General features: G+C 40.1%; 1 protein-coding gene across 4 annotated transcripts in view; it reads right to left on the bottom strand.

The window, feature by feature from the left end:
- The window catches only part of MCTP2 (multiple C2 and transmembrane domain containing 2), a 242,419-nt gene that overhangs the window by 120,774 nt on the left and 96,152 nt on the right, over positions 1–25,493 (bottom strand). For 3 of the 4 annotated variants that reach the window (XM_047737123.1, XM_047737124.1, XM_047737121.1), the window contains 5 exons: positions 24,841–24,917; positions 24,211–24,322; positions 20,221–20,256; positions 8,996–9,160; positions 6,589–6,719 (listed from right to left, as the gene is read on the bottom strand). In XM_047737123.1, coding sequence (XP_047593079.1) covers positions 6,589–6,719; positions 8,996–9,160; positions 20,221–20,256; positions 24,211–24,322; positions 24,841–24,917 — 521 coding nt within the window. Of the gene's footprint in view, positions 1–6,588; positions 6,720–8,995; positions 9,714–20,220; positions 20,257–24,210; positions 24,323–24,840; positions 24,918–25,493 lie in introns of those variants that run through there. The other variant, XM_047737125.1, reaches the window with a different exon arrangement.

Genomic DNA, 25,493 nt, shown 5'->3' with positions numbered 1-25,493 from the left:
GGTCTTTCCGAATTTCTGATGTTAGCACCATAACTGAACCTCCCAAAGAAAGGTAAGTATTGTGTGAACAAAACATCTTCCATTTATTTTTTTTGAGGTTCAAGTAAAGATAAGTACTCTAAAGTCTAAAATCTTTAAGACAAAAGAGATAATCTGAAATACATCCATCAAAGACATTTTTAATACAGAAATTTGGAAAGGAGAATTTAGGTTGTTTCTTCCATTTTCTAAAGGGTGTCAGATTCCGCCCTGAGAAAATACCAAATGATTTAGTTGGTCTCCTAATTCTCTCTTGGTGCTACTGAATCACTACAGAATCTGTTGCATCCTCTAAATTTCATCCCAAACTCTACACAAATGGCAACCTTTTAGAAGCATTTATGAAAGCTGAGCTTACTAGTGTATATGTGAATTTTCATTGAAAAGTAAACTCAGTTTTCGGGCATATGATCTAAATGGCTCTCATAATTAATTTTTCAATTATCACATCAATTAATAAATAAATAATAGGCACTTAAACTATTTTTTCTACGAAGGGCCATAAAGCAAATACTTAAAGTTGATGGGCCATGTGGTCTCTGTTGAAACTACTCAGGTCCCCTTGTAGCATGAAATAGACCATGTAAACAAATGAACAAGGCTGTTATCCAATAAAACTTCATTCAAAAATAGGCAGCCAACTGGACTTGGCCCATGGGCCCTAGTTGTCTAACCCTCGATCTGTAGACATCTTCATAATTTGGCCATCACAAATTACATCCATGCTAGTATCTTAAAAATTTAAAAGGTTGGTTGCTGACAATACAAACACATTGACAAAGGCATCAGGGAAACTGACCTAAAAAATAATTTTGAAAGCCTTTTTAAATTCTTTTTTATTTATTTAAGAAATCCCTACACCCCACATGGGATCTGAACTCATGACATCAAGATCGAGAGCCACATGCTCTTCCAACTAGCCAGCCAGGCGCCCCGAAAGCATAACTTTTAACTCACTATAATCCTAGAAACTCTGGCCAACATATCCAATGATGGACTGAATAAAAACCAATAAAGCAATAAAACTTATAAACCTGCTCTTCTTTCTGTTGGGAACCATGTGGAAAACACACATTGTTCACATACATGTGATTAATGAGTCTTACCAAATTAGGTCTGTTCCTGTGGTTTCATGTGTGACTTCACACACAAGAGAAGTGGCTATGTTTGGATAGTCATTCAGAAGGTGCTACATGCTGGCCCTTAGATCACCAGGAAATCCTCTTTCCAAAATCTGATCTAAATATATTTGGTCTACAAGAGCCCCACTACTGTAACATCCTTTATTTTATGGAAACAAAATAGCAGCCCCCCCCCCCGCCCCGTATTTGGGTCTAGAGAGGAGCCATCATTGTTTCCTTGCAGGAGATGGAATTGGATGGCTTTGTGACCTCACTCCTGCTGTGCTCTTGGGTCTCATCTCACAACACCGCCCGCCCTTCTCATTCCTTTCCAGCTTCTCAGAATGCCTTCTCTCTCCTGTCTTCAACTTTGCCTGTGTTGTTCCATCTTTCCGAAAGTTCTTCCTCCAATGTCCTCGCAGGCTAACCCATCCATCTCTACAGGCTTCAGATTAGACTTCTGCGCTTCCAGGAAGCTGCTCTCTTCCTCCTTCTCCCCTAAGCTGCTGCCTGCCTCCTTGTAGCAGCCCCAAACTTCTTAGTGTCTGAGGACAGCGTCCATCCACTACCATTTTCCACTGAATCCCAGCTACTGTTACAGGCTATCCTATACAGGACGTGTTCTCTATTTCTTGAACAGAGTGAACACACAAACGAGTAAAGAGCAGTGACATAATGAAGCTCAAAGTCAAGAACTCCAAATGACAGAGGCAAGTGTTTTTTGTTAACCAACTAAATACTGAGTACTCTCTAATTCTTCCCCTACATATGAAAGGCATGGAAATATACATATAAATATATATATTTCATTTCCATGAAAGGCATGGAAATATATATATATATAGGCTTTCCGGATTGAAAAGTCCACAGTTCTCTTTACCTGAAGAAGACAAGGACTTACTATTTTTTCCCCTAGCCTACAGGCAGTGAATGTGCTGATTTAGCATTGTTTCTGACCTCCTGTTCTTGTCTTTCTCCATTAATCCTGCTGCATTTTAATGTTTTAATTCAACACATAATTTTGCCGTATCAGTCACCCAAACCTGCTCAAGTTTCACTTGCCATGATAGCTTTTAACCTCTTATTCATTACCATAATTCCCTGTTTTATATTACAGACTGGCCAGCTTTTAACTTAAATGCAAGGGGCAGAAAAGAGTACTGTAGTTTGAAAAGCTGTAAATCTCAGAGGCGAAGGAAGGGGGTGAACACGAAGAAAACGGCAAACGTGTCAAGCCAGGCTGTAAAAACAGATCGACGGCATGTGGTGCAATTTGTCCAGAGAAATCTCCCAGCCCCACTTCTCCACCACATCAGAGTCGCTAAGAAACTTGGAGGACGTCAGAGCCATTTTCCAAGGCACCATGTAGGACTGAAGGTTGACTCTGAGGCAGTCCAGTTAAAACAGACTCAAACTTTCTCATCCGTGACTTTTCAGAACTAAAGCCTAGAATATTCTAGAACAAGTTAATCCCTAAAATCACCTTGAAATGCAAAATAGGCTTTAAGAAAACATATAATTGTTTTGAAGTGGCCCAGGTTTACAATGAGATAATCTGTATTTAGACTCTTGCCCTTTTGTTTAAAAGTTTTACTCTCTGAACCACAGATGGACTTTAATTTTTTAACGTTTTAATTAAAACATTTTAAGTTAAATATAAAAGAAAGTTGTGTTTGTTTGGTTGGTTGGTTTTTCTTTTTTTTTTTAGTAATTTTTCTGTTTTGATTTGGTTTTGCTCATGAATAAATATTAGAGTTCGTAGGCACTATGATCCCAGGGGACATTGGATCTGGGGACCCACGTTGACGCCCTCAGGAATACCTTGTGGGCTCAGTGGAAGACTGAAGGGGAACCATGACAAGGTTTCAGAAAGCTCCACGTGACTCAGGAAAGCCAGGAGAAGGCTGGCCATTAGGGAGGCCCATGTCTGAACCATCACCAAGCTAGCCCCCCACTAGTGTTAATGCTGCTGCTCAATTCTTCAGTCAACAAATGTCCTTTGCAACATGTCCTTGAAGACATTCACCACCAACTTCTGCAAAAATTTTTTTTAAATGTCTATACTGTTTAGAAAAAAAAAAAATAGATACTATATATATATATATAGACATATATATATACTGAATTTTACTAGTCATATTTCTTTTTCTTGAATTGCATAATTTTAGTTGCAGTTGTTGTGGGGTTCTCTAGTTGTCATACAGAAAAATCTCAAAATTAATAGTAATTATAATATCTAACATTTAAGTGCTGAAAAGAGACTAAGGTACTACAGAGACACTGTTGCTGACCGGATCCCACGGAAAGAAAGCCCCACCTCACAAGCAAATTCACTGCCTGGGGTCACATAGCTAACAAACTCTGAATTTGCAACTCCAAGCTGGTGCTCCTTTTGCTCACGTCAAGCTGCCTGCAAAGGGAAGCTTCGCTGAGGAGAATTTCCCCAGAGAGGCCATGGAGGGCTTTAAACGACTAGCTTCAGGTGTTCTCCAAAAACAAAATATGAAACGTGTCTTAAGAGACAGTTATGACTCCTTCACACTGTCAAAGAGTTTCCTCGTATAAAAAGGTATTTCCTGACCACGGGGAGAGAAAATAACCGAGCCTTAAAATTAAAACAACAAAGAAAATGAAATGAGAAGAAAACAAGTGAGAAGTTAACAGTGGGAAGGAACCGTAGGTAACAGGTCTGTGAAAGTCAGCGTATGGTGATGCCACACCATCGTTACGATTTTGTATGTTAAGGTAGGTCTCATCCCACTGAAGGTAATGCTGGGTTTAGCCAGCTTCCAAGAGATGCTTTTTTTTATCTTTTGTACCTCAGGAGAGGAAAAAGGAAGAGGATACCAAAAAGATCCTTTAAAATCCATGAAGAGGAAGGACATCATGACCCCTAAGACAGGTACATGTCTAAGTTACAAACAGGAAATAACTAAAATAAATGAGCAACTCCCATGACAACACATGGGAGGAAAGGGGCATCTTAAATTATTTTCTGTGGCTGTGAAAAAACTGAATGCTCATATGGAAAAGCATTTCCTATAAAGGAAACAGGACAGCACAGTGATGTGTGAAACGAGAAGGGCACAATCTCTGCACCTCCTAAAATAACACATTGGCCATTCATCACTGGAAGCCCAAATCCCCACCCCTCAGGATAACACTTTGGGACACAGAGTTCTCTGCATTCGCGCCTTTACGCAACTCATCCTTGGCTGCGTGGGCTGGCATAAGGTTTCTGATCCCCCTGAAATGGGTGTTAGCAGGGCGCTGGTATGTCACAGCGGTGACAGGTGTCAGAGGTCTCGGGAAATGTCTGAAGTATCTCAGTTACCCTGTGTAGGCACAGGAAGGAGAGATGAGACCTAAAGTCATCTGCAAGGCATATCTGCAAGGGGACCAGGGGAAAACCTCCTGCAGGAGCTGGAGGGTGTGACATGGCCCCGTATGCTATCCCAAAGCACCAACCTGGCCCATGGGGGTTGTCGATGATGAAGCAATGTCAGCCAGCTGCAGGATAAGCACAGCGCTGGGGATGAGAGGGCTACACAAAGTGATAGAGCCAGGGCAATGCCCCATGGAGGCTAAAGAGCCAAGGTCTTGACTGGTGACATACTGTTCCCCAAGGGGGTGTCTGAATATGCGTGACGGGATGCGGATGTGTCGTGTGTATGTTTTCCACACACTAACTGGGGAAAGGAACAGGTATCAGCTGGGTAAGAGCCAGATTTACTAAACCTCCTGCAACACGCCAGAGAGTCCCATGGAACACGTGCCTCCATTGAGAAACATGGCAGGAATGTTCCATGGGTACCAAACTCTCCACCCAGCTATCTCAGGAGAGCTGCTGGCAAGGGATGGTGGGTGAAGATGGCAAGAAGAACGGACAGTCTGGGTGCCAGACGCTCTGCTCAGTACTTGTGCTCGGAAAAGGGACTGGTGGGTGAGCTGGGTCTCGCCCTCATTTCTGCCAGTAAGTTCCCTGCTGATGGAAAAACATTCACTGCTCGGGCCTCTGCATTCCCTCATCAGTGAATGGATGGGGTTCTATTGGAGGAGTCAGTTTCTGTCTTTAGCTTTCGGCAATAAGACTGTCCTCAGTTAGAATCCCAATTTAGAAGAGAGGTAAAAGTTGAGATTCTCTGGCCTCAGGATAGAGATTTAGCAGGACCCCCCCCCCGCCCCCCGCCCCATTCTATAAGGGATGAGCCCCAGGCATCACTCGGAATGCAGGGTTCCAGAAACCTTGGTTTGGAAAAGATGACAAACATCTGTTGAGAGCCCTTTGAATGCCTGTATCCTAGATTTAAGATTTGGGTACAAATTGTATGTACATGGGATGAAAAAAGGCAGTGACATAATGGAAAGAAATTGGTCTTGGAAAACACAGAATCCTAGCCTTGGCACTCGCTGCTCTGAAGTCCGTGGCCAAGTCATTTGTAAGCCTCTTGCACTCTTCCTCCCTCCTCCACAGAACAGGAAGAATGCTGCTAATTTGCAGGGCTCCTTGAAAGATCAGAGATGATCTTTCCACCAGCATTTCCATGGTACTTCCCAAGGGCCAGCCATGGTGTGGGCACAATCTCACTGAATGGTACTGCTCTGAAAAGGACTCTATAACATTCATGATATTGCTCGTTACACATAGGTGAGCCCCTCAGTTAAGCTGGGAAAGTGCAGAGGAAAGAAAGAAACTAGATCTTGCCTCGACAGATTTCATTATGGTTTGCCCCAAAACTCACCGAGGACACTGAAAATTTCCCCCATCATTTTGAGACACCTAGCTTCATCTTCTTGTTAAATTATATGGTATTTTACTAAGTAGCAAAACCAAAATTGTACGGTACACTGGAAATTTACACAGTTGATTACTGAACAATGCAGGGGTCACAGGTGCCAATGCCCAGGACACAGTCCAAAACCTGCCAGTAACTTTTCACTCCCCTAAAACTCAACTACTAAACTGTTGATCAAAAGCCTTATCAATAATATAAACAATGAACACATATTTTGTAGGTTATCTGCATTCTCACAATAAAGTTAGCGAGGGAAAAGAAAATGTTACTTTGTAAAAAATCGTAAGGAAGAGAAAATACATTTACAGTATTTATTGGGGAAAAAGAAAAATGTGTGTAAGTGGACCCAGGCATAAACATTTCCCAAAGACCTGAGATGGCACAATAACTTTTTTTTAGAGAATTCCTGACACATACTATTTTCTTCTGTTTTAATCGATATGGAATGACATTGACCAGTTAAAACAAGATTTTCCCCCGGGGTTAGGGTCCAACTTCCTTATGGCTGCTGGGGTGGGGATGTGAGGTTTTACTCTAAGGCCAAACAGATCACAACATTCTCTCTAAGCAGCCCCATGCGTACACAAGCCACACACACGTCTCCCCCGAGTTAGAAAGCAGAGCCGACTCACGTGCCCAGACGTTCCTCGTGCTTTCTGCTGTCTTTTCCCCACACTTCAATGTCCAAAATGCCCATCCTGTCAGAGAAGTAGTGAAAGTCAAACTGTTCCCGCCACTGCGGATTTGCACTCTTACACAGTGTCTAGAAAACATGCAGTTATAATATTTATTTTCTTAAAATGCCATTCATCACGACAGAAGCTACATACATTCATTTCACATCTACCCGGCAGGAGATGGGGACGGTGTGCCCCTCCCTCAGAAAGTTAAACTTTCCATTTTGGAACGAAAGGGACTTTGAGGTTTCGGGAATTGGCAAACCATCGCTCCCCGTTTAGCTCACCCGCAGATTCAAGTATTTATTGAGCCCGTTAGCAAGAGTGACCCCACCAGAATTACCCCACAAGGAACCATAAATTACAGAGATATTATAGACATATTAAACATATCTCAATAGACAGTTACAGTAGTTCTCTCACAAAACATACTCCTCATTTGTTAATCGAATGCAAGTAAGTATCAATTTTATTAGCACATCCATTCAGTGCTGGCGTAAGAAGTCCATAATTTAGGAGGTTGAGGTGTTCATTACATTGCTTCTGATGCATTGCATGAGACACCTGTCCCTGGGCCATTGCTGCCTGGTTTTAAATCTGAGTTTACTGAGTCCAGACACTTGAGCAAGAGAAAGACAAAGAAACCCCAGAATGGCCACACCGAAAAAGTTAACAGCCTGGTCTGAAAACTCCACAAGGGTTTCTGTGTTCTCCCGGTGACTGCGAACTGCTTATGGGTTTGATACCTTAGCAGAATTTTTTTTTAATTTTGCTATTATTATTATTATTATTATTATGCTTTTGTTTCGCTGACCCAGAGACTGAATTTGTTAATAAAACGGAGCAAGAATGCTGGGCACAGACTATCAGAAGAACTGAGTCAACTGTTAATCCAAGCACCAAACTGTTTCTGCAAGGGAAAACGGGGACAACTCAGACGGCGGCTGTAGCCAACATCATGTAATATCTTTTAAGCTCTTTCTCACATTGAGCTTAATATATCAGATCACAGAATTTAGAAACCACAGGAAAAAAAATATTCGACCACAAATTAAATGTGATATTCCCCAAGGGGGTACTGGAGCAAATACTGGACTCATTCTGCACTTCACCTTAGTCCAAAGGGCTAAGTGTACTTAGAGATGAATAATTTTTCTGTAAATCCTTAGCCTGACCCTGGCTGGCTAAAGGAATCTTAGTAGAGAGATGTGTTCACTCTGGATACATTCACTGTCAGGTACAGCCTGAAACTACCTGATTAAAATAATCATCTGCCTCATTCTGCTGTAACTCACCCAGAATTTTTTTAATGTTTCTCAAAACTGATGCTCTAGTATCAGCTTCAATTCTTTACTCTTTGTGGTGGAGTAAGTGATGTTTAATGTTTGATTTTGCACTAAAGAGCGTACAGCAGAAACAATCTTTTGCTCTCCAAATCATTTCCCAACTACATCTGTCTGCATGTTCCATCCTCTACACTGGAAAGCCCAAATTACAAATATCCTCGGGTCTATTTTCTAAATCTTCCACCAGTGCTTTTTTTATTTTTGCTTGTTTGTTTTTGATTTTTGGTTTTTTGGGGTTTTTTTTTTTTTTTTTTTTTTTCCTATGTGGCTTTGGGCAAGTGACTTAACTTTCTGGTACCCTCGTTCCCCCAAGCCATAAAAACTTAGGAAATATTCCTGTCTGACAGCTATGCAAAACGAATTCATTACCATGGTTTGGAGACTACGGTTTTTGAAATAAAAACCACACCAAATTACTAAGATTAAAAATTAAGTGGAATTTGTTTCAGGAGAGTAAGATGATTGAGTTCTAAAGGCAGCTAAAAATACCATTACTTTTGTTCAAAAAAAAATCACTAATAGTTCAGTTTAAAAAAAAAATTACAGTAACCAGCATCAAATGTCCATTTTTGGTATTAATACTAACAAGTAAGAGAAAGCAAAGAGTATATGATTTTAAAAATATTTTTCATTATCTCGAGTGTTTTGACCCAAATATATTACATGATTTTACTTTTGTAGGATTTTGAAAATATTTAGTTATCCCTTTCCTGCAATCTTTGAAACGTTTGCTTATTTTCAAAATGAAAATAAATCATGCAACCAAATCTGTTATTTAATAAGTTTTCTCTAACTCCAGTTACTATATTAAAATAAATTATGCTAAGCAACCCAATAGGTATATTAATTGTCTACAGCTATATAATTCTTCTGTTGTCTGGAATGCTCCTAATTAAGTTACGAGGGCTAAAACTAAATTTCTCCTCTTCTTGTGAAATTCAAAGTGGAAAACATTTTTTTTTCAGTTCCTTTATTATGAAAGATCTTGTACTTCTTAAGGAATTGACAGAACTTACCTTACTTTTATACCTCTGATCTCCCAGTTTTAACTGGACAAACATCTCTGTCATGCTTCCTCCTGCGACATCCTTCCCTTCCAACAACGTTATACTTATAATCCCGTTCCAGAGTTGGTTCTTTCTCAGGGACTCTGAGAGCCGCAGGTTACGTATCAAAGAGGACTAAAGCAAAGAAGGAAGATGACATATAAACTTGCTGATAATTCTTGAGTGTGACTTTGGTGATCACAGGAATTCCAGCTTTCAGTATGGGATTAGGAATAGCACTCCCTGACTGTCAAAGTGTTACGAGTCTTCATCGATTTTGCAAACCTGCAAGCACAGTTATGTGATTTCCTTCTCGAGCCCTGGACTTGTAACAATACAGTGAAGGATGATTGGGAGCAACACTTGGTTTGGCACTGGCCTCTACTCCCACCCAGATGTGCTCCTTGGTAGGAATCAGGGCCTTCTGCTATTTTAATAGTAGGAAGGGAGGAAAAGCATTCTGGGAGACAGAGAGAAAAGAGCAAGGCACTGCTTGCAAGGAAACAAAATTCCTGCGGGTACTTAGAAATAACGGTTTTGAATTTATCCTCCACACTTGAATCTGTCCACACTTCCCCGTATTCCTTGGGCTACTACTAAAAAGCCTCGCACCACCGTGAGATTCACAACTCCTGATCAGGCCTGCCATCAGCTAACCAGGCAAATGAGCTCTGCAGATCTGCAGGGAGGGGAAGGACGTAGAAAGCACTTAGCACGGTGCCTGGGATCCAGTAGAGATTCAGTAACTGTTAACTTAATTTTTTTTTCCTTCTCTAAATTATATTACTCATGCACACTCACATACCCCTTAAACAATATAGAAAAAAGCAAACATTGCCTATTATTAAATTATAAAGAGGACAAGCACACTTTGTTTACTTTTAATTTCCATTATGTAAATTTTCAAACATACACAAAGGCAGAGAGAATGGTATATAAATCTCCACGTACTTATTCATCTGATTCAACATTTTTGCCAATCTGATTTCATGTATCCCTTCCCTCGTTCTCTCTGGCTGAAATACTTGAACGCAAAAATCCATATTTGTTTTTCCATAAGCACCATGCCATGATCACACTCCACAAAAGTAACCATAATTCCCTTACTATCGTGAAATACCCAGCACCCATTCACATGTCCCTGAAGGTCTCAACCATGTCTTTTTTACGGTGAGTTTGCCGGAACGAGGATCCCCGCACGCTCCGCACACGGCATTATTTGGCGGAGTTCATTTATGTTTGCTGCTCGATACGTGAAATGGTACGAGCACAGACCGCTTTATTTGAAGGAGAAATAAATGGACTGAAGAATGTAAATGGCATCAAGTATCACAGGAAAGCAATGCATTTCTAACACTATATATTCATTCCCTGTCATCTGCTCAATATATCTTCGAGATCATTCAGTCACCAATTTGCTCGGACACCAGTTAGTCACAATTTATCACAACAAATGGTATGTCAGTATCATATTAATTATATCCCAGCTTACCTCATCTAACACATGTCACTCCACCACTTTTAAAAAATGATACAGCAGGGCCACCCCAACCATTTGGCGGGTCCTTTTGTGACTACCTTTAAACAAAACACATTCAAGGAAATCTACACTCTCAAACTTCACAACTGTGTTGCTTTTCTCTTAAGATGTAGGCACAGGCACGCGCGTGCACACACGCGCGCGTGCACGCGCGCGCGCGCACACACACACACACACACACGAGTTTTGGAGGTGCTGAGACAGAGCCGGGATTTTCAAAAGGAAAAAAAAAAAAAATCCCTGTCCTTGGGAGAACATGGATGATCTTTTCTTAACTTCTGTTTCCAGTTCGGTTGTACATAGAATATATTCACTAACAAAACTTTACGAAATAATTAAAGTTAAGTAATTTTATGGTTATTAAAAAGACAGCATATAAATAGACACATATGTGAACAGATACGCATATGCATTTGTAACTCTGAATGTGACCATATAGAGCTGGATACGTCGAATATATTTTATACCTTATTAAGTACCTGGGCTGAAAATCTCTCATTAAAAGAAAAATGAGGTTTTGATTCGTATATCCTGCTACAATTCTCTTTTTTTAACTTTTTTTTCTGAAAGTTTGACTTGCCAACCAAGAAGCTAAACCATGACCTGTCCCATGGCCATGCTTCAAAGCTCCGACAGATATATTCCTCCCTAAACACTGCAACTATTTCAAAATCCTTTTTATAAAGAAGGGAGTAATGTCCACATGGGATCAAAGGGCATCTTACAGTCTGGCAATTGCCTAAGAAAAATGGTACTGCTTCCATGAAATATGCCCTAAAATAATTTTGTGGCTCGGTATGTCCTAATTTCAAATTGGATGTTTATCTTGGAAAGGCTTCTATCTAACTTGTCCATAAAACAGCCCCACTTAGCTCTATGAGCTCTGTGAAAATGGAATCCAAAGCTGGTTATTAAGGGGGCCGAGAGATAGGTTCCATATGGCAGAACAGCATGGGAGGGCAAGGCAAAGGCCTACATCAGGCACGGCTTGGCTGGAGCTCCTGATCTATCCACGGACACTCGTTGCATTACACCATAACATCTGGATTATTGCTTGTAATGTCCCTGGGAAATATCCACTTTCCATCAAAGCCTTTATCTATCTCAGTCGGACTTTGAACATTTTAGTATTTAACGCAGTCATGTTTGATGTGACGGACTTGGTCTTTGCCGTCCAAGATTTTTTTTTTCCCCCCTTACTTAAGGCAGGGTAGGAAAAGTGAACTATTTATTGCAGAGTTCCCAGATAGAAAAAGAACACAAGGACTTTATTCTCCTTACACTACCCTCGACCTTTCTGCAAAAGCCACTACAAGGTTATGTCCAAATGAAGTTTTGTCTACGAGCAACGTATCTGGGGGGTGGGGGGTGTTTTAAAGAAGCGTCTTAATTACTTTAACATGTATTTGTCTTCAGCCTTGAGGCAAGTGATGAGCCTTAAGCAAGGAGCCGTTGGGGGGAAGGGTGGGTCTTTTAAGAGCCCATCCTCTGTGTGCTCTGATGCAGACCTGGGCTCCCCAAATCTTTTGTGCTCTTCAAACAATCCCTGTCTCCCACAATAAATCCACTCCCCTGCACTCACTCAGCTAACTCCATAGTTCAGGTTTTCACGTCTGTGCCTGAGCCTATAAGTGAAATTTGTCATCTTAATGCAGCCTGGAATGTGAAAGGAGAGAAGGAAATGACCCATCAAAGGAGAAGCCCACCCCACCTGCGTTGAAACAGACACCAGGAGATAGAGCAAAGTTTCTGGGTCCTGACCCTAATTTCTCAGCCGACATAAAGGATAAAATATAGTACATCAGGGTTTTGTTATTTTTCTCCTTCCTCCCTAAGGATCGGAACATTTCACTGTTTCTATGTTGCTTCATTCACAGGCGCGCTCTCTTCCTTAACACCCACCCCAGCAAACCCACACCCTTCCTCTGAACAGAAATCATAACTTCCATCCAAAACGCACACGTTCGTTATGACCAGTGAATACAAGGTACGATATTTAACTTAGTGACATCCTGACTTTCACGGGGCACCTGGATGGTTCAGTTGGTTAAGGGTCCAACTCTCAGCTCAGGTCATGGTCTGGCCTCCGGGTTGTGGGATCTAGTCCCACGTGAGGTTCCACACTCAGCAGGGAGCCATCTGTCTGCTTGAGATTCTCTCCCTCTCCCTCTGCCTCTCCTCCCCTCACGCACCCTCTCTCTCTTTCTCTCTAAAATAAATATATCTTAAAAAAAAAAGAAAGAAAGAAAGAAAGAAAAGAAACACGGACTTTCAGAAAAATGAAAAGCTTCAGGCACAATTTACTTCTGAGTCACAACAATCCCAGGGACAAGGAAGGGTTAAAAAAAAGGGAGCAAAGGTGGAGGGAAGTGCTGCGGAGAAAGATCACAAGTTTGTGATCTAGGCACAGGCTCTGAAAACAGTGAACGACTATCATTCCTGGGATATATAAAATGGATTATGGCTTGGCCACATGCATTTCTGGAGGATTTCGGCCAAGTGGTGTACTGGGGAGATGGTGATGTGGATCCCAGTCTCTTGGCATGACTGCAGAAGAAAACCCAGAAATGACAGGCATGTCAGCAAGGTGCATCCTCTCCATCGTGGGTCAGGAAGGATGGCAGAAGGGTTAGGAGTAAAAAAACATCTTGAAAGGAGTAGTATGTGGCCCAGGAGCTGGGGCCACAGCCTATAGTCGCCAAAAGCAACGTGACAGTGGTCTATGCCAAAGTCTGGAACAGACCACGCCGACCAACACCACAGGACGGGTATCCAAAGCACTCCCTTGGGTGGGACAAAATACCAACCAAATTTTAAAAGATAGGAACAAAAAAGAGGGGCAGCGGGAAAATATGTGTATGACATCCTTCTAGGAAGGCATACCTACTAGGTGCCAAATACCGTGTGGGTTCTTTTTCTATGATCTCAGTTACGGGAGTATAAAAATGGATGTCCTAACGCCACCAATGTGTCCTATTTTGACTCTCATTAGTTCCTTTTCCTAAGTCATTGTGAGAAAAGAAGTGTCAGTGGAAACAAATGCATGGGAAAAAAAATAACTAACTTTGTAAGCTAAATGAACAATAAAACAAGATTCAACTCTGTTGGCATTGCTTAGAAAAGCTAAGGGAGAACATTCAGTCTATAAGAGGATTCCCTGAAATAGCCCTTCCAAGCTTTTTTTTTTTCCCCCACATGTAAAACAACTGTTCATTGTCAACAGCTTTTATAACATGACATGAGAAGACCCATACATTCATGCAACAGGCTCCCAGAGAAGCTCCTCTTGGCAGTTTCTTACATCAGCCGAAGAGGATCCTGTAGGCATAAATTCTCTTAGAACCACACAAAAAAATCTCTGCGTCTGGACATAAAGAAAGCCTTTTAAATTTCCCACAAGGACATGGACATGGACCATGAGATTTATACTTGTACATGAATCAGCGCCGCTGGTGTAGTGGTATTATACTTGTACATGAGAACGAGATTATAGTCCCAAGGATAATGAATAACCTGCAGGTTGTACAGATACATCAGCTAGAAAAGCCTTCCATGAAATTTAACATTTTTCTCATTGTGGAAAAAAAAAAAACTACCATTGCTCAGTTTTTGCACTCCAAAATAAAAAAAAAAATAAAGATTTTGAAAAAATTTGACACAGTCTATAAATGCCCACTTCTCAGGGATTAGGACCAGGAAAATGCTCCTCACACATTTCCTACCCTTAAAAACGAAAATGATAGAGGGTATCATGCTTAGCGAAATAAGTCAATCGGAGAAAGACAACTATCATATGATCTCCCTGATATGAGGGAGAGGAGATGCAACATGGGGGGTTAAGGGGGTAGGAGAAGAGTAAATGAAACAAGATGGGATTGGGAGGGAGACAAACCATAAGTGACTCTTAATCTCACAAAACAAACTGAGGGTTGATGGGGGGAGGGGGTTGGGAGAGGGGGTGGGGTTATGGATATTGGGGAGGGTATGTGCTGTGGTGAGTGTTGTGAAGTGTGTAAACCTGGCGATTCGCAGACCTGTACCCCTGGGGATAAAAATATATGTTTATAAAGCTGTAAAAAAAAAAAAAAAAAGAAAAAGAAAAAAAGAAAAAGAAAAAGAAAAAAGAAAAAGAAAAGAAGGCAGCCTGACTCAAGAAGATTTTCTGTTTCACCCTGACCCCTAGGAAGTTCAACATTAAATGCTATGCACATATGTAGTAACATGAAGCTGCAGTATTTCTGGATTCCCTTCTGTGTTCCCCATTTCTGTGTGTCTCCTTCAGGTACAATACTTCAAGGGCATCCCTCTCCAGGACCCACCATACCTCCCTCTACAGCAAAGCAAGCAAGGCGTTCACTCTCAGGCTTCTGCAATGGGCAGGGCTGGCCCCTGAGTACCTTTGGGCATTTTGTGTGCCAGGAACTGCACTCACTTTGCACTAATTCCAGCCTTACCTAAGACCTGTTAAATGTTAAATCTAAGACCTAGCAGCTTTGTCTTGTAGCTTCTAGCTTTGTCTCCTCCTCTTCCCAACACCCACGCCATACCCAAGTCCATCCTGGTGGTTCTCAAACTTGATCGTGCTTCAGAATCACCTGCAAGGCTTGCTGGAAGATTGTTGGGGTCCATCCACAGAGTCTCTGCTTCAAGAGGTCCACAATGTTGGGAAGGTGGGGTGGGTCACAAATTCACATTTCTAACAATATCCAGGGGATGCTGATGCTGCTGGTCCCAGGGGCTCTACTTTGAAAACCCAATTGGTTGAAGCTTGATAATAAATGCTTTGGAGCACTTGGGATGGGCCACATTATTTTATATGGTCGTATCTCAATTCACTTCTTCCTCCCTCTCATTTGGGAAGATTCACTGCAGTCCTTCTCTGTCCCCAGCATTCAGCCCACCTGCAAGGCGAGTATACAGTCTAACCACAGCCTCTGAATACCCCTACCTCCCTACAGTCTTGTCTCCTGCTGACTCAGCAATCACACGGCCAAGTCCATGTCACCTTTGAATCCTCAGGACAACATTCCGGCCAACCTAGTGTGTGCTCAGTGACAGGGTTTGGGCCAAAGTTGACTCTTATGTCACTGAGAGGAGACATTCGGTGAGAAGTTTAGGGAGGAAGCGGCTCTGTTTTTCTAGTCCGGAGCACACGTGTGATTAGAGAGGGCTAACGGATTCATGGCCTTACCTGAGCATGACTGAGGCCCCCAGAAATGAGGAAAGGCCCTAGAGGTCTTTCTACCCAGAGAGATAGTTATATGGATTTATAAACTGCCTTTCAGAAGTCCTAGATGTCAGATAGAAACAGAGGGACAAATGGACCAAAGGAATAAAAGGGAAGGAAAACAGAGACGGTAGACCTAAATTCATGAAGAATCCTTATCCTGGGACCCATGAATCTTACAAAATAATGGCAATTTTAAAAGTATCCCAAAAAGAGGTGAACCATGAGAGACTATGTACTCTGAAAAATAATCTGAGAATTTTGAAGGGGTGGGGGGTGGGAGGTTGGGGGCACCAGGTGGTGGGTATTGTAGAGGGCACGGATTGCATGGAGCACTGGGTGTGGTGCAAAAATAATGAATACTGTTATGCTGAAAAAATAAAAAAAAATTTAAAAAAAAAAAAAGTATCCCAAAAAGCCAGGGTAGCTGGGTGGCTCAGTGGGTTAAGGCCTGTGCCTTCGGCTCGGGTCATGATCCCAGGGTCTTGGGATCGAGCCCCGCATCGGGCTCTCTGCTCAGCAGGGAGTCTGCTTCCCTTCCTCTCTCTCTCTGCCTGCCTCTCTGCCTACTTGTGATCTCTGTCCATCAAATAAATAAAATATTTTTTTTTAAAAAGTATCCCAAAAGGCCAATAACAAAGCCCCTTTAGGTTGCACCAGAATCCAAAGGGAAAAGAGAACCACAACGGATACTGAAAATAGAGGGGATATAATGCAGACACCTGCTCTCCCAGGTATAGGATGTCTGGGAGACCAAACAGACATGGCTAAGAAAACCTAAGTAGGCAACAGAAGGAAGCTCTCCCCAACACTCTGGGGCTGGAAAGGGGGGAGGACAAATTTTCCCTGCCAAGGTCCAGAGAATAAATATTCAGGCTTCAAGCTGTTAAGTCTCTGCCCCAACTATAGTACGCTAGTCCTGTCAAGTAGAGACAATGCTGACACAGATGGGTACATCTCTATTGCGACATTACTCGCAAACGCAGACCTAGGGCTGGATTTGTGCCCTTAGGCCGAGGTTCTGCAAGCCCTGGGTAGTGAGGCAGGAAGAATAAATACTAGGGTCAGGCTCACCTGGTAGAAGCTGAAACCATGGCAGGTCTAAGAGAAAATGCAAAATACGGTCCATGTCCAGACACCACATGAAACAGAGGGAAAAACAAAAATACCCTGGAAATTCTCCTACTTGGTAGTATCTTAACAATTCCTCTCATGGTGTAAAGTCAGCTGGAGGCCACCTGACAGGTGAACCTAGAAAACATATCCTGTGGTTATCAGCCTCTGTATTAACAGAGAGGAACAAAGATACAAGAATATGAAGCTGAACAGCTCAAAGACTGGGACCACTAGTGAACTAATTTCATACATAAAAGTGGTATAGGTCAGGTCTCTTACTTCGGATTACTGGTATACCCAGTATAAACCAATGGTCAAAAGAGGGGTTATGTAAAAAATCAAGATTTATTGCAGAGCAAATGTATGTACAGTAAAGGAAATTCTAGGAAAGGGGAATTGTGGTTGGCCACAGGACCAGCAAAGGCCCAAAGAAAGCACAGGGGAAGGGTGTGGGTGTGGGTGTGTGTGCATGGATTTCTGAATACAGTCAGTGATTTCTCAGTTCCATCTTTTATCATTATGGGTTCTTTTTCCCCCATTAAACTATCTGATATTAGAGAAGTCACTGTTGTTAATTTTCTATGTGTTATATGCATTAGAAAGAGAGTAAGATTTGGAAACAGATCTCTTCACAGAAAAGATTATAAATATCCAAATATCTAAAATATCTATTTATCTGAATAAAATAAATATCTATTTAATAAAATAAATATCTACTTATCTAAATAAATATCTAAAAAGAGCTAGTTAACTGATTCAGGCCCTGTTAAATCAGATTCTCAATTCTCATGTTAAAATGCTCATCAGAAGGTAAACAGAGACTCTGGGTGAAACTAAAACCTACTTTGTTAAAGGCAATCTCTCCATATTTACTACATTATGGTTAAGGTCAATAGAATAAGAAAACACTTTAGAAGAGATGCTGCCATTCTGGGCCCCTTTGGATGGTGCAAAATTATAAACTTGTGGGGTTTAAGAGGGAATTACCTAAACAAAGTTAAGCCATTAAAAGACTAAGATTGAGGGGCGCCTGGGTGGCTCAGTGGGTTAAGCCGCTGCCTTCGGCTCAGGTCATGGTCTCGGGGTCCTGGGATCGAGCCCCACATCGGGCTCTCTGCTCCGCGGGGAGCCTGCTTCCCCCTCTCTCTCTGCCTACTTGTGATCTCTCTCTCTGTCAAATAAATAAATAAAATATTTTTAAAAAAAAAAGACTAAGATCGAGGTGAAAAAGTCAATGACATTTTATAGAGAATACATTACTTAGGACTAGTAAAATTTTAGATACTCAAAGCATAGTAATCTCTATGTCAAATTTCTGTTGCCTCATTTTTAAATATAATATGGAAATCTTAAAAAAAAAAAAAAGAAGAAGCTTACAGTTTAAAAAATACCAAGACAGGTTGATCGGGCTATTTTAACTACTTTTACAGAGGGTTAATCATCGTGCCTACAGATTTTCCACGGCACTCATTTTCATATGTCAGATTAGAAGCTCCCTCACTTTCTCCACAAAACCTGCAAACTCTAAGTAGCAAAAAGTCAACTTAACAATTGAAATTCTTCACCAACACGTAAACCACATCCCTCATGTAAGATCATGAGTGGCATTCAATGAGCTCTACTCATCGAAAGTTTTATTAAACACCAGGCCCCAGGTCTGGGCATTTATTAAATCTCTGAGCCCAGCGCATTGAAGTCAAAATTCTAGAAACGACCACGAGAGGGAAAACAACAACAACAACAAAAAAAAAACCCACAGCAGCTCAGTGGTAAGACACAAGTCTGCAATACAGATATAAATACTGCTCTCCAGGATCCTCTGTGTCTTTCGCATTTGTGATATCTTTATCCAGGCCGTCAACATTTCTTCTCTCCCTCCTCATTCCTTTGGTCATTCTCCCATAACCTCTCCTGTCCTCCCTAGACTCCAATATTCCCCAAGCTCACAATTTTTCTTTCTAGCCTTTATGTTCTCCCACAAACTGCCAGAGCTCTTCCACAGGCCGGAGCTCCCTAACTAAAGATGGTTATTGATGTACAGTACCAGTGTTTTAGTGCAGCGGCAGAATCAATAAACGAGAAAATACTGCTTTGTCAGGCTTCTCCAAAGCATGCCGGGAAAGTTTACTGCTCCGGATGGTTACAGAAGCTCTTAATATGGGAGAGCAAGAGCTGGGCTCCCTTCTGTGGTAAGAAATGATGTTCTTCTACCCTCTAGTGACTATAAAGGAATAAGACAAAAGTCGGGAGGAATTTTTGAGACGGCTTCACATTATTATTTATTGTCTCTTAATTTCTTTAAAAAAAAAAACAAAACAGAAAAAACACACACACACAAGAAAAAAAAAGAGCCTTGTAAACTAAGTGAACTGGTTAACAAAACAACTTATCATGGTCATTTTTAGGGTGTATAAAATGCAAAGGATACACATTTTAGTAAGAGATGGGCTTCGAGTCCTTTGGATTTTAAAAAAAGGTTTGGAAAGTTTGTCTTTCTTCCCAAATGACTAGTGCTAGTCAGAGGACAATTCTGTCTCTTTCTGTCTTACACAGGCACACACACACACACACACACACATCACAGTCACCTCCACATCTCTTTAAAAAGTAGCAGAGTAGCAACATTAAAGTTACAAATACTTTCTTGGTTTTGTTTATGTTCACATCACTGTTGACATGTAGTCACTAGGACTTACTGATTTAATAACCAGATAGATTAACAATGTTTTCTTACCTTGTACACAGAGAGCTTTTACAAATTGGACAACAGTATATGATTGCTTAAAAAGATACCAGCAATGTAAAAAAAAAAATAAAAAATAAAAAAAAAAAAAAACAGTGGTACTTCATGAAGAAATCTTTCAAGAAACTTTCAGCAAAGAAGGTGATAAACAGAAAATTAGGACTAATACAAGAGAGATTTATAAAATATACCACACATTCCTCTCAATGAATCTTTTCATTGCCCATACAACACCAAAGCTAGTTTCCATCTAGTGGTATATAACTTCCTAAAGGACTAATTCTAACAGCACTATATTCCAAATAATCCAGGCTTAATGAAGTGTAACATTCTAACATGGCTGGTACATAAAAAATGTCACCACGAACACATGTAAAAGTTCAAACATCTGGCTATGCCCTTTTTAAATGAAATTTAAAAGGGAGGTTGTTTCCTTCTTATTAGCAGCAACAGTGAGAAGAAGAGAATGCTGTTACTATGTATAAAGATTGGGTAATACCAGTCATGTGTATTGCTACAAAGATCAAATTTCCCCAAATGACGTAAAGAAAATAAACAAGTATATTTACCTTGCTGGCACTCAACCGCTTCCGACTTGACCAACGCTAGGGATTGAGTCCATTGAATGGTGGAAAATGACAAAAGGAAAGAAAGAAATAGAATCGTTAATAACATAATGCATTAGTTAGATGGTGCACACTCTAGTCAAAAAACGAACACCTGAGTTCTGATGTTAAAGAGAAAACACATTTGAGCAAAAAAAAAGAAACAGAAAATAATCCCATTTCTGTTGTGTGACATCATTTTCTCCTAGTATTCGATAATCAGAAGACAGGACATAATGAATACTGCTCAGTCCTAGAAGTACCAGTTCTCAATATGAGAAGACTCTTCATCTTTAAAATGCTTTGAATTGCCTTAAAGCTCTCTCATATCATGTCTAAAAGCAAATCTGCAAAGGCAGATTTCTCCTATTTGAAAAATTCAGATAGTATTCTAAAAATATTTAGTAAGTTCATGGACAATGTTTGTGCATGTTTAGGTTTCCATACTTTTAGAAACTTAAAAAAAAAAATCACTCCATTTGCCCCAATGATCAAATCTCAATATTCAAAATAATAGGGAAAAATAAATCTGAGCTGTTCCTGTACAATTAAGAAAAATAGGCTAAGAGAGCACCAAGGGAGGGTAGAACAAATTTTCTGAACAGCAAGTAACTTCACCACTGTTCTCTTTTGATCTCTCATTTGTCATGCTAAGGCTGCTGAATTTCGTCTACAATTAAAATTCTTTCCTAGCGAAATCCTCTCATTATCCCTGTCACCATCCAGGACGGCGAAGCTCTACTCTGGCTGGTTAACCAGCTAACTGGATGTTCAAACTTGGATAAATTTGGGAGATTACAGTGCAATTATGAATCTAATCGAGCAGACCACATTTCCTATTATGCTTAAAGGAAAAAAAATACCTTTAGGCAAATGACCTTACCCATTTTGCCAATACGTCTTCCCAATCAATTAGAAACCAGAAAATAAATAGTCTTTGGGGGAAATCCACTTACATTCCAGTGACCAGCAACCACAAACACTGGTAGAAAAATGACCTGAACATACTCTTAATTAAAAACACCTCCCACTGAAAATAAATAAATTAATTAAATTAAATTAAAATTTAAAAAAAAACCACCCCCCCCTCAACATTTACCATGTGCTGCAGAGCTGTAGATTACAATCTGGGTATTAAAGTCAGTTCTTTTTCTATTTTCCTAACATCATACTGACAAACAGTTACACCCAAAAAACCACCCAAATTAGTTACCATCCTAGAGGTACACATTTCTAGTTAGGGCTCTCTGACATAGAATGCATTTGATTTTTTTTTTTTTTTTAACAATCATAAAAGATACACAAAATGCAGAAAAAAAATTAATGGAAATTAAATGCCTGTCTGCTTATTATACTACTAAGTGCTACCATATATTGACAGTCTACCCCATGCCAAACACTGTATTTGATCATCTCCGTCTTCACAATCCTGTAAAATACTTTTTTTTTTTTAATCTCCATTTCACACGTGAGGAAATTGTAGTTGAGAGAGGTTAAGTAATTCTGTGTATGTGACCTGATCACTTAATTTCTCAAAGCACGAAAGTAGCAGAGCTGGGATTCAGATCCAGGTCGTTTGAGGACGGAGCCCACAATTCCAACTACAACCCAAGGAAAAGAAACAGATGGTGGGTTTCTCAGCCTTCCACCCGGCACCTGCCTTCTGATGTCCATGTACACTTAAAGCCCTGGACGTGAGGGTGAGTTCACCGACATTCTGCTCGTGTTCAGATTTCTGTCAGTTTGGTTCTCAAGTGACAAAGACTCCCACGGTGGGAATTAACAGACAAGTGATTCCCGATCGAATGATCTCATCTTTCCAGTCTTGAGTGTTAGTTATTGCCATTTAAAAACCCCACACAAGGATGTCTTTAAATATTCAGATAGTGAAAAGAACAAACTTTTTCTGATATCTGGTCTATCCCAAAGGCCCCCATAGGCACAGCATTAAGCTGAATAACCAACCACACACGGCCCCAGATACCGGATTCCTTGCTTGGGGACACTTTGACCAAGTACATAAACAGATAAATAAAACTACTGATCAGAACAAATGAGGCAAGCAGGGTTTTCTGTATTATAATGCCCCATAAAATATATACACAAGAAATATATTGTGCCCTAGACCTCTACCAGACAAGCAAAGAACAAAGAAAATGAGAAAATGCAGGAGTGAGCAGATACAGAGTCTGGCAAACTCTTGAAAAGAAGTGGGGGAGGGAGGGAGGGGGTCAAGGAGGAAAAAGGGCTAAACTCAGTAACATGAAAAGTATGGCTCCTTTCAGGACTCTGAAAAGTTTTTCTTTGAGATGTTTGACAAAAGCACATTCAGGCAACACCTCATATTAATATCTCTGCAATTTGAAATGCATTTGAACTAAAATGGCGTTATTTTAAAATTCCAAATTTTGGCAATATCTAAATATATGTTAAGGGCCCTAGGCATAATCCAATCTGCTACAGAAACATTCACAACAGGAATACCTAGGCAGCTGCTTCCATGAGAAATTATCCAACTTCCCGAGCCCCACTTGCATATGTAAGAAAATTTTCAGCACGTATCAGGTAGCAATTGCTCGATGATGGGGCCAATGGTACTTATTTACACGGCCTGTTATTTTAGTGTGGCGTCCAGCTCAAGGAACCAGTCACTGGCCACACACCCTGACACTGAATCTAATAGCTATACTGTCCAGGCTGAGAGAAGCGAAAGAAAACCCTCCTTCACTATGTTGGATAGGAAAAAAAAAAAAAAGTGTATGCTCAACATCAATTTAAGACACTTTAACACCACAATCCCAGCTTTATTGAGGTTTCCAGTTTTCAAAGGACTATTTCTCTAAAAAATTAATAAATGGGAGGGTTTTTCTTTTTCCCCCAGTTACTGTCAACTAAACGCTCATAAGTAAAGAATTCAAATTAAAAATAGCAACGACTGAGTTGACTTTCTGGTAACTAAAAAAAAAAAAAAAAAAAAAAAAAAAAAAAAAATCACTGTTCAGCTTTGCTACCCCTCTCTATTTTCTTTGAGTTTACTAGTAAATCAGTCCTGATTTTCACCATGAAAATAAATTACAACTAAAAGCAAAGGTGATGTCAAAATCAAGTGTATTCTCCTCAATTGACCCCATTGACTGAATTCAAGAAGTAGTACTGGAGGCCTAATTTCAGATTTTCATACCAGAGTCTAAACATGCTTAAATTTGAACAAATTCTAGTCCTTTTCCAAGTAGATATTTTAGTTGGCTTTAGAAACACCTTTCAAATAAGTTACGATCAAAGATGCTTTTTGTTCTTATTTTAATTGTTGGAATTCCAAGGCCTGACCCCTGCATATAAAACTAGGTTATGATTTGTAGTCACAGATCTGCTCATAAGAACACACTCCCAGTCAAATCGTCATAAAATCCAATGCTTTGTTGGTGTTAGAGAGATCTTCAATAGGCCGTGCATTAACTAGAAACATCCGTGTGATAATAGATCAGAGGATATTAAAATTTATGTCTTCCCGAAAGTACTCTCAACAGAAAATGTGGTAGCTGAAAGAAAACAAAATAAACTGGAATGCTACAAATACATATTTGATCACCTTAATAATTTACAGTGTAATAATTAAATCCTGGGAACTGCTTTGCATAACTGAATAATGTCTAAGTCGTCCAGTACCTAAGAAAATAGTTAATGGAAATCTTACCACTTAGGAAAAGCATATGCATTTTAATAATAGCAACATCCACATCCTTAGCCAAAGTAGAGATCATTCCTTAAAGAATTTTCTTTCCAGAATTCCAAAATAAAGTGTGCATAGAACCACAGATAGTACTTTACATCTTGATACAATTAATATGTTTCCCTCCAAAAATAATCACAAAAAATGCCAGCCATCTGGTAACCCAGTTATTAAAGGACAATCGCAGTGAAGAATTTTGAAAAGAACAAAAGGGTCAAACTTACATGTCTCTTGAAATCACCCTGTTTTACAACTAGGCTCAAATTTAACACAATCACCCCCATGTCCTCTTCTAAACTGTTTGGATCTTCCAATTTTAAAATATGTTCAGTCGTTCTACAAGCAAAAAACAATGAATAACGTTAGCACTTATGGGCAGTTACTATATAATCTCACAATGCATGGAGAGCTTACAGAAAAAGTCTCCTACCTTGGAGTAAGAGTGACATACCAGTTTTAAAAAGCACATATTCAGTAAAAATAACCCAACCATCTTCAAAGTAGGGGAGCTGTTTGGCATTGCCTAATTCAACAGTTGGTTAATGGATTCTTTTCTCTTACTGCCCAAATAAAATTTAAATACTTGTCTTATTTTTAGGTTAGGTAGGTTAATGAACCTGCATATTAACAGTTCAAAATCCCATACACATTTTGGAACACGCTGTGGAAGACTAAGTGTCTGACTCATACACTCGGGAAATAAAAGCTAAAATCATAGAAAAATTCACATTTCAAAGCATGCTGTCATTTATTCAGATTTTTTTTTCATTTAAATCTAAACACATGCCATTCAACGTTATCTTGAGTTCCCTCTAAAATTCAAAAATCACAATTAGAAGGTAAAAATACAATACCTGTTAAGCTCAAGATCTCTGAGAACGACAAAGGCAGAACCCATGAAATCAGATGTAGTTAAATCTCGGTCATATACCTACAAAGAGGGAAGGGGTCAGTAACACACATTAATAAGGTAAACCAACCGAATTTATTGAACTATTAATAAATGCGACAGGCTGGGGATTTTGAATTCAGTCTTCTAGATCTAAAAAATAATTTGCATCATTCAGTTGAGGCATTAGGCCAAGCCGATGGTGAGAACAAAGATTATTCAAACTTGCCCATTTTTGCCTACCACAGCCAAAATAACAGCAGAAAATACTCTTAAGGCAGGATTCATGTGCATTAAAATGTTACGCACAGTGGACTGCTCTCTGTAGTTTAAATGGTGTCTCATTAAAATTTAGTATTTTCCACGGTGAGCAGATCTGCCAATTAAATAGAAATTTGCTAAAGATTCTGTAGCAATCCTATCCTGCACTCAACTCATGCAGTTTTAACCCAGATGTTAGAGCAATTGATGCTTACAACCGGTAGCTTAAAGCTCTATTAAGTATAAAGTTATTCCTAATGAGAAAGGCTTTCCTACTTGTCGCCACTACCCCAGCTGTAATAATTCTTCCACGTGCAATAACTTTAAATACAATCAATGGAGATATTATTTCCACTC

The sequence above is a fragment of the Lutra lutra genome, chromosome 7 (genome assembly GCF_902655055.1).
Source record: "Lutra lutra chromosome 7, mLutLut1.2, whole genome shotgun sequence".
NCBI classification, from domain to species: Eukaryota; Metazoa; Chordata; class Mammalia; order Carnivora; family Mustelidae; genus Lutra; species Lutra lutra.
Note: the sequence above shows the minus strand (reverse complement) of the source record. Positions and strands in the feature narration are given on the sequence as shown.